The sequence below is a fragment of the Heterodontus francisci genome, chromosome 45, assembly GCF_036365525.1.
Source record: "Heterodontus francisci isolate sHetFra1 chromosome 45, sHetFra1.hap1, whole genome shotgun sequence".
NCBI classification, from domain to species: Eukaryota; Metazoa; Chordata; class Chondrichthyes; order Heterodontiformes; family Heterodontidae; genus Heterodontus; species Heterodontus francisci.
Genome location: NC_090415.1, coordinates 9,534,553 through 9,544,117, shown reverse-complemented (window position 1 = coordinate 9,544,117; position 9,565 = coordinate 9,534,553). Strand labels below are relative to the sequence as shown.

Here is a 9,565-nt window from a genome sequence, read left to right as displayed (position 1 = left end):
TTTAAGAGCCACCCACAACTTCTCTGAAATAGCTACAACATCATCATGATTATCGAATTCTTTTTATGTTAATACGAATACTCTGCAACTTTTTGATGGCGGTTGTAAATCTCTGTTTAAATCCGTTCAGTTCAGGTTAATGCAGATTCATTCGGCCCATTTGCTATATTTCGAAAATGAAAGCTGATTTAACGCATGATTTAAAGATGTTCTCAGTTACTTGGTTGCCGTGTTGAAGTTTGTCTATCTTTATGAATAAGTACATTGTTAAGAAACCTCGTTGGTTTAGGCACCCTCAGTCTCTAACCCGTGACACTGAAAATCTATACTCCGCTTTTGTCTCCCACGAAAAGGGATCAATCTGGAATCAGTGATACAGTATAATTACGAAGATTGACCTGAAATGTGTCCGGTTACAAAATGCTGTGAATGAGACTTTCAGCCGCTGGTTAGACTGTATCATGAAAAAGAATAAAGCAGAATACATGGCGGATTACAAAAGCGAATCTGGGACAAAATGTGGAATAAAAAAATGAACACGTTTTTGCAATGTTTTCTGTAAAACAATATAACCTATAAATGTGATATTCTATATTGAAGCCGCTCCTTGTTTTCCAAATATATTGGCGGGCTTTTCAAATGTGAAATACCGTTGGGAGGCTGAAAAATTCACGGTCTTATTTTTCGCCCTCAATTCTTGTGATTGGTGAATTGAGCAGCTCTCTGATTGGTTACATGTTCAGCACAATGACACCAAGTGCTGACTGACCAATCAGCAGTGTCCCCAACACCATTCCTCCAGAAGGTACAAGGAGGAGGAATGTGGGCGGATCTCAGCATTCTTCGTGAAAGTGTTTGTGAGATTGTGGCAATGTCTGGAAGAGGGAAGACCGGTGGTAAATCTCGGGCCAAACCCAAGTCTCGGTCCTCCCGAGCTGGATTACAGTTCCCGGTCGGCCGTGTTCACCGCCACCTCAAGAAGGGGAACTATGCTGAGCGGGTGGGTGCCGGAGCCCCGGTCTATCTGGCTGCTGTGCTCGAGTATCTGACAGCTGAAATCCTCGAGCTGGCCGGCAACGCGGCCCGGGACAACAAGAAGAGCCGCATCATCCCCAGACACCTGCAGCTGGCCGTCCGCAACGACGAGGAGCTGAACAAGCTGTTGGGAGGGGTGACCATCGCTCAGGGCGGGGTGCTGCCTAATATCCAGGCCGTGCTGCTGCCCAAGAAAACCAGCGCTCCGAGCACGAAGGGCAAGTGAAGCGGCCTGACTTGAATCTGTGAACCCAAAGGCTCTTTTCAGAGCCACCCACTTTATCTGTGAAAGGGCTGGTTACTGTCTGAAAGACTGTAATATTACACTGTTTTCATTGTTTTGTGTTGGAATGAAGTGTACTGGATTTTGGCATTTAGCTGCTCATCAGATGAAATACATTCTAATTCCCTCAGACCCTATTGGAAAGGCAATTTTACCATTCTACCCTTTGTGTACCTAAAACGATCGCCGGTCTATTAAAATGCGCTGTGCACATTGGTATCGCTACTCTAGATCTTCCAACTGCCACGTCATGAAATCTCCAGTTGCCGGAGACGGACAATATAATGTGTGTCTCCCAGCTTTGAGTAAATAAGTGGTCAAATCCTACTGAGACGTTTATGTGCTGGAATGAACAAGAGATCACAACTCTTTCTTTTGTCGATTTGGTGGCTCTTAAAAGAGCCGTTGTGGTATTTGATGCCGAACTCAGTTCAGGGCAGGGTCAGTTTAGGCTCGCTCCCCGCGGATGCGGCGTGCCAGCTGGATGTCTTTGGGCATGATGGTGACTCGCTTGGCGTGGATGGCGCACAGGTTGGTGTCCTCAAAGAGCCCCACCAGGTAAGCCTCGCTGGCCTCCTGCAGGGCCATGACGGCAGAGCTCTGGAAGCGCAGGTCTGTCTTGAAGTCCTGTGCGATCTCCCGCACCAGGCGCTGGAAGGGCAGTTTGCGGATGAGCAGCTCGGTGGATTTCTGGTAGCGGCGGATCTCCCTCAGAGCCACAGTGCCGGGTCTGTAACGGTGAGGCTTCTTCACTCCGCCCGTGGCTGGAGCGCTCTTGCGGGCCGCTTTGGTAGCCAGCTGCTTGCGCGGAGCTTTCCCTCCGGTCGATTTGCGCGCTGTCTGCTTGGTTCTGGCCATTATCTTGGAACAAATTCGCTGTTAATGCGGAGGCTGCTCAGGGACTGCCTATTTAAGACAGTTGAGGGACCGCCCTAGTGTTGTGATTGGATGCAGCCCCGTCCTTCATTTCAGTTTGAAACTCGCTTTGGGAAGTGAATGGGCCTCGGGAATTGCTGCGTCCTGATTGGTTGAACTGCAACTGAAATTTCATCAATTTGAAAAAGCCCGCCATTTTCAAATTAGCAAACTACTCAAAGATTAAATAAAACCTAATTCGGCGGGAACAATTATAAAATCTCAGTGCTTGCAGCGTCATTTTTTCCCGCTCCAGATCCCCTTCTATCTTCCCACACGGTTTGAATTGGTGTTCATTCCATGTTCGGTGTCTGGCGGGAATAAAGCTCCGGTCATTGCATGTTCTAACGTGAGTAAATCCAGCATCTATACCGGCAGTTCAGGTCGTCAATGGACATTTTCACATGCAACCGTTTAATTCATGACGCAGTGAATGAACATGGAACAGAAAAACCACAGTGAAAATTGTGACACGGAAAATGACTATGAGAAAGCAATACTGTATTTAAGCAAAAGTATTTATACAAAATTAGATGCAGATATCATGATATCCTGAGCTACAACCGTTTCATATCCCTAAATATCACGGCACCAGTTCCAAACCTGGACATCCGCGCTGCAGTTTCAAGGTCACTTATCTCTATATGAGGTTTTGGGTGGCTCTTAGAAGAGCCTTTTGTTTTTGTTAGACAAGGTCGATTTGTTTAGCCGCCGAATCCATAGAGAGTGCGGCCCTGGCGTTTCAGAGCGTACACCACATCCATGGCGGTGACCGTCTTGCGCTTGGCGTGCTCAGTGTAGGTGACCGCATCTCTGATCACATTCTCCAGGAAAACCTTCAGCACCCCGCGGGTCTCCTCATAGATCAAACCCGAGATGCGCTTCACTCCGCCACGGCGAGCCAGGCGGCGAATTGCTGGCTTGGTGATGCCCTGGATGTTATCACGAAGCACTTTGCGGTGCCGCTTTGCTCCGCCTTTGCCCAGTCCTTTGCCTCCTTTACCTCTTCCTGTCATGATGCTTCTTCAGACAAATCGTTTGTGAATGAGAAACGAGTAGTTTCTGCTGCCTTTTTATACAGCCTGCCCCAACCTGACTGAGAAAGAGACAGAGAGCCAGAGGCGGGTCTGGAGGAAATTGAGTGACAGACAGAGCAGAGAAATGTCTTTGATCCTCTCGCTCCGCCTCCCACTTGCTCGAACCGCCAATTCAAGAAAAAACAGTTCTCGACATTCGAGCTCAGCATAAAACATGGAGATTCGACATTGATAGTCACTGATAACAGAAATTAGCGCTTTAAATAAGGATCTGTTACAATTAAAAGTTAGTAATACACCCGCCTAAGTGCAGTGCTTCCGATCACAAGTCAACCTGTTTCGGCACACCTCTCCTCCCAGACGGATTGAGCAGTTTACTGAAACCGAACCCCAGCTGAATTTTGGAAAATCATGTATTGGGGTTTGAGATGTGACGCGGGGTATCTCGCCCGTGTTACTGTGTTACAGGCTGTCACCCTGAAACGAGCATGAACTGAGATTTCACCGAACATATACCCGGGTACAGTGAGGCCCGGACATCCCTGATTTGTTGCAGAGAGTGAGGAAGGGCTGGGTTGAGAGTCACCAGGGAACCTGGATTTACTTCAAATCATTTCCAGGTGAAATGTGCACACGACTGCGGGACAGGGATCATTTGATCGGGGGATCAGCTCTTTCCTGAGAGACGTGGGTGGCTCTGAAAAGAGCCTTTGGGTTCAGATGTCTACAAGTTTCCCGTGCTGTTTCACTTCTTTCCAGGGGCTGCTTTCTGAGCCTTTACTGCTTTCGGCTTCTTCCCGCCCCTTGATGATTGGACTTTCTTGGGCGGCTTTCCGCCCGTGGCCCTCTTGGTTTTATTGGCATTCTTCGCTGGAGATTTTTTTGGAAGCGTTGCTTTCTTTACCGCCTTCTTTGGCGTTGCCGCCTTCTTGCTGCTCACTTTCTTGGCTGCTGTCTTCTTGCTGCTCACTTTCTTGGCGACTATTTTCTTCCCTGGGGATTTCTTGGCTGTTTTCTTTGTCATCTGTTTCTTGGCAGCTGTTTTCTTCACTAAAGATCTCTTGGCTGCTCCTGTCTTAATCTTCTTCACCACATTTCCCTTCTTTTCCTGTTTCGCGATTTTGAAGGTGCCGGAGGCCCCCGTGCCCTTCGTCTGCACCAGGAAGTCTTTCGCCACAAGCCGCTTGATACTTTGCTTGATTGGGAACTTGCTCTTCTCCACATCGACACCTTTAACACGCAGAGCCTTCTTTATTGCCTGCAGTGACATCCCACTGCGGACACTGCATTCCGCCACAGTCTTGAGGATCAGCTCTCCCAACTTGGGACCGCCTGACCCCTTCCGGGGAGCCGCTTTCTTCTTCTTGGGTGTCTTGACCTGAGCGGCGGCGGCTGGAGGAGCCGTTTCGGCGGCTGCAGTATCGGTCATGTCCAGGACTCTGCACAAAGTCTCTCTGTCAGTCAGAACTGGGTGAGAAATGAAGCTGGTGGTGGCGGCACTGAGCAACTTAAAGGCAGCGAGCGGACGGGGCGGAGACAACCTGCTGTCAGCTCCCGGCTCCTGCTGCCTCTCTGTGTTTCTCTCTGGTCCTAAACTCTCCAATTCCACTGAAATTCGGGTATTCCAGAGTCCCAGGCTAGATCCTTCCTGTCTCTGACATCAGAATGTTTGCTGTCACAAAGGTTTCGCTTGAAGTAAAGACTCCATTTTCGACTGAAACCCGTTTCATTGCTGCACTGATGACTCTCTCTCAGCCGATCGCTGACATGTTCCATACTTTTCGACTAAAATCTTGAAATCAACAAACAAACAACACTGAATTCCCACTTTGAGGATTAGAAGGGGAGCAAAGTGCTTCTTTGACTGGAAAATCTTGTTATTTTACGCAAGAGGGACTCGGAAATCCGGCGATGAGACCAGACCCACAAACACAGTGGCATTAGACTAACGCGCCCGCCCCTTTAATACACTCTCTTCCACAATATTCACATCCACACAATCTCAGGTCGTTAAATTTAGCATTTCCAGGACAGGATTTCCCCTCCGCTCGGCCTGTGCTGCGGATTCACGGTGGGTATTTGCCAATGACAGCTTTGAATATATTCAAACCAATGTCGGCTTTGATGTTATTATATTGATCACACACAAGCATGTTTCCTGACGGTGAAAATACAAATTATGCCCTGTCTGTCCCTACATTCCATCCATATTTTTTTCTAGGTGTCCTAGACATCCCATTCTCAAGGAGAGACGTCCAGTTGCACAATAATCCCACATTCATACACAGTGTTTTTATTTTGTTCCAGGCAGTGACAGGCTGGTTCTCTCCGTGCTTAGATTCAGGACTGAAGACAGATAAACACACCGTCAGATTCGAACATCCGAGCGGAGAAGTGACAGTGACCGTCTCACCTGCGGCACCGGTGGCGTGTTCACTGTTCCAATACCGTACGTCTCTTCAGCGTGTCCATAACACGCTCAATAACTTCATTCCTCTTTCATATACAACAACAGAGCGACAGAGAGAGGGAGAGTGAAAGAGAGAGAGGGGTGAGAGAGGGAGGGAGACAGACCGTTTCAGTCTTACAATTTCCAACTGTGTGTCCCTTTCACACTGAATAACAGTATTTCACCTTCACCTGAATATTCAGAGAGAGAGACTATCAGTACTACAATAGAATGCATACATATAACACTTAGTAACTGTATCTCCAACATAGATACAGCACCAAAGGCAGAGGGAGAGAGACAGCATCAATAGCGAGAAAAAGGCAGAGAGAGAGAAAGATCTGGATTGGGGGAGAGGCTTGGAGGATGGTGAGATAGAGAGATATGTATTCACTTAGAATCATAGAAGCATCGAAATTTTATGGCACAGAAAGAAGCCACTTGGCCCATCGTGTCTGTGCCAGCCGAAAAGAATTCCACCTATTCTAATCCCAGCTGCCAGCATTTGGTCCGTAACCCGCAGATTACGGCACTTGAGATGCATATCCAGACCTCTTTTGTATGAGTTGAAGGTTTATGCCTCAACTACCCTTTCAGGCAGTGAGTTCCAGAACACCGCCACACTTTTTTTCAAATTCATTCATATGATGTGGGTGTTGCTGGCTCGGCCAGCATTTATTGCCCATCCCTCACTGCCCTTGAGGAGGTTGTGGTGAAATGGCTTCTTGAACTGCTGCACTCCATGTGAGGTAGGTACAGCCACAGTGCTGTTAGGAAGGGAGTTCCAGGATTTTGACACAGTGACAGTGAATGAACAGCAATATAATTCTAAGTCAGAATGATGTGTGACTTGGAGCGGAACTTGCAGGTGGTGGTGTTCCCATGCATCAGCTGCCCTTGAGATTCTAGTTGGTAGAGGTCGCGGGTTTGGAAAGTGCTGTCTAAAGAGCCTTGGTTCGTTGCTGCAGTGCATCTTGTAAATGTTACACACTGCTCTGCTGTGTGCCGGTGGTGGCGGGAGTGAATGTTTGTGCATGGGGTGGCAATCAAGTGGGCTGCTTCGTCCTGGCTGGTGTCGAGCTTCTTGAGTGTTGTTGGAGCTGCACACATCCAGGCAAGTGGAGAGTATTCCATCACACTCCAGACTTCTGCCTTGTAAATGGTGGACAGGCTTTGGGGAGTCAGCAGGTTATTTGCTCGTCGCAGGATTCCTATCCTCTCTTGTAGCCACGGTATTTATATGGCTACTCCAGTTCAGTTTCTGGTCAATGGTAGCTCCTGGGATATTGATAGTGGGGGATTTAGCGATGCTAATTGCCATTGAATGTTAAGGGGAGATGGTTAGATTCTCTCTTGTTGGAGATGGTAGTTGCCTGGCACTTGTGTGGCACGAATGTTACTTGCCACTTATCAGCACAAGCCTGGATAATGTCCTGGTCTTGCTGCATTTCTACACGGATTGCTTCAGTAGCTGAGGTGTCACGAATCATGCTGAACATTGGAGAATCATCAGTGAACATCCCCACTTCTGACGTTATGATTGAAGGAAGGTCATTGATGAAGCAGCTGAAGATGGTTGGGCCGAGGACATTACCCTGAGGAACTCCTGCAGTGAAGTCCTGGAGCTGAGATGATTGACCTCGAACAACCACAACCATCTTCCTTTGCACTAGGTATGACTCCAGCCAGCGGAGAGTTTTCCCACTGATTCCCATTGACCCCAGTTTTGCAAGGGTTCCTTGATGCCATAGTCGGTCAAATGCTGCCTTGATGTCAAGGGCAGTCACTTTCTCTTCACTTCTTGAATTCAGCTCTTTTGTCCATGTTTGAACTCCGGCTGTAATGTGGTCAGGAGCTGAGTGGCACTGGCGCAATCCCAACTGAGCGTCACTGAGCAGGTTATTACAAAGCAAATGCCGTTTGATGGCACTGTTGATGACATCTTCCATCACTTTTATGATGATTGAGAGTAGGCTGATTGTCCAGCTTGGACATGACCTGCTTTTGGTGTCAAAGACATACTTGGGGAATATTCCACATTGTCAGGTACATGCCAATGTTGTAGCTGTACTGGAACAACTTGGCTAGGGGCAGATCAAGTTCTGGAGAATAGGTCTTCAGAACTATTGCCAGAACATTGTTGGAGCCCAGAGCCTTTGCAGTCTCCAGTGCCTTTAGTCGTTACTTGATGTCACACGGAGTGAATCGAAATAGCTGATGCATTCAGGAGGAGTCCGAGATGAATCATCAACTCGGCACCTCGAGCGAAGATTGTTGCAAATGCTTCAACCTTATCTTTCACACTGATGTGTTGGGCTCCCTCATCATTGAAGATGGGGATATTTGTGGAGCCACCTCCTTCAGTTAGTCTTTTAATTGTGCACCACCATTCATGGCTGGATGTGACAAGACTGCAGAGCTTAGATCTGATCTGTTGGTTATGAGATCACTTGACTCTGTCTATCGCATGCTGCTTACACAATTTGGCCCCCAAATAATCCTGTGTTGTAGCTTCCCCAGGTTGACACCTCATTTTGAGGTATGCCGGGTGCTGCTCCTGGCATGCCCTGCTGTACTCTTCATTGAACCACGTTTGGTCACCTGCCTTGATGGTAATGGTAGACTGGGGGATATGCCGGGCCATGAGATTACAGATTGCAGTTGAGTACAATTCTGCTGCTGTTGGTAACTCGATCCTCATGTACGAACATACGAATTATGATCAGGAGTAGGCCACTCGGTCCTTCGAGCCTGCTCTGCCATGCCATTCAATAAGTTTTTGTCTCTACTGATTACTTCACTATTTCCAGCACCCCCCGGTAATCCTCCACTCCCTTGTTCGTCAAGAAACTATTTACACTGCCTTAAAAATATTCAAAGACTCTGCTTATATCGCCTTTTGAGGATGAGAATTCCAAAGGCTCACGACCCTCCGAAAGAAAATAAAAATCTCCTTATCTCTGTCATAAATTTGCGACCCCTTATTTTTAAACAGTGACCCCTAGTTATAGATTCTCCCACAAGGGGAAACATCCTTTCCACATCCACCCTGTCAAGACCCCTCAGGATCTTATATGTTTCAATCAAGTCACATCTTACTCTAAATTCCAGTGGATACAAGCCTAGCTTGTCCAATCCTTCCTCGTAAGACAGCCCGTCCATTCCAGGCATTAGCCTAGTAAACCTTCTCTGTACTGCCTCCAACGCATTACACCGTTCCTTAAATAAGGAGACCAGCACTGTATACATTAATCCGAATGGCCCACAGACCCTCATGGATGCCTTTCGAAGTGACAGTTTATCCTGTCTCTCAGAATGATTCCATTATTTTGCTCACTACTGAGGTTAGACTGACTGGCCTGTAATTATTGAGTTGTGGGCTGAAATGTCAGATTCGTTTTATCTCGAAAGATCCACCCGGGGAGACCGACGATACAAACTTATCTCTCACTTATATGGTGCCACAAGCAGCCACATTATTAATCTCACAATCTGAGGACGTGTCCGAAAGTGAGTCACACAATGTCCCAAATGTAACTTTTTTTCTGCCCTGTTGAGGTCTCTGCAATGTTTCAGCTCGAACCGTTCGCTCTGACACTCAGTGACAGACATTTTCAATGTGATTACATGAATCTAGGACTGTTACTGTCAGATATTAAATCCTGCGCGATCCCAGCAAACACACCGACTCCCTCGAAGGATTGCTTTGAGAAACTGGGCAAACATACTGCAGAGAATAATCTCAAATTGAACTTTATAAAGGGGTAATCTCCCAGATGTGAACCTTCTCTATCTTACCCGTAGCCCCTGTTCCATTGCTCACAATGTGATAAAACTGAACTGAAT

At 47.4% G+C, this 9,565-nt stretch overlaps 2 protein-coding genes across 2 annotated transcripts; one reads left to right on the top strand and one right to left on the bottom strand.

Moving 5' to 3' along the window:
- Nucleotides 1–820: 820 nt before the first annotated feature.
- LOC137356356 (histone H2A-like) lies at nt 821–1,261 on the top strand. The gene has a single exon (XM_068022242.1). It carries the CDS (start codon nt 821–823, stop codon nt 1,259–1,261), a length of 441 nt encoding a protein of 146 aa, XP_067878343.1.
- A 2,754-nt stretch (nt 1,262–4,015) lies between these two features.
- LOC137356290 (histone H1-like) lies at nt 4,016–4,699 on the bottom strand. Its single transcript, XM_068022162.1, has 2 exons — nt 4,402–4,699; nt 4,016–4,263 (listed from the first exon to the last, which is right to left on the bottom strand). Exons 1-2 carry the CDS (start codon nt 4,697–4,699, stop codon nt 4,016–4,018), a joined length of 546 nt encoding a protein of 181 aa, XP_067878263.1.
- Between the last annotated feature and the right edge of the window lie 4,866 nt (nt 4,700–9,565).

What these genes read in the sequence shown, in the direction of transcription:
- LOC137356356 (XM_068022242.1), top strand. Translation starts at nt 821, where the DNA reads ATGTGGGCGGATCTCAGCATTCTTCGTGAAAGTGTTTGTGAGATTGTG.
- LOC137356290 (XM_068022162.1), bottom strand. Translation starts at nt 4,699, where the DNA reads ATGACCGATACTGCAGCCGCCGAAACGGCTCCTCCAGCCGCCGCCGCT. An exon ending in GAAGGGCACGGGGGCCTCCG is followed by an intron (nt 4,264 to 4,401) that starts GCACCTTCAAAA and finishes AGAAATCCCCAG; the next exon opens with GGAAGAAAATAGTCGCCAAG.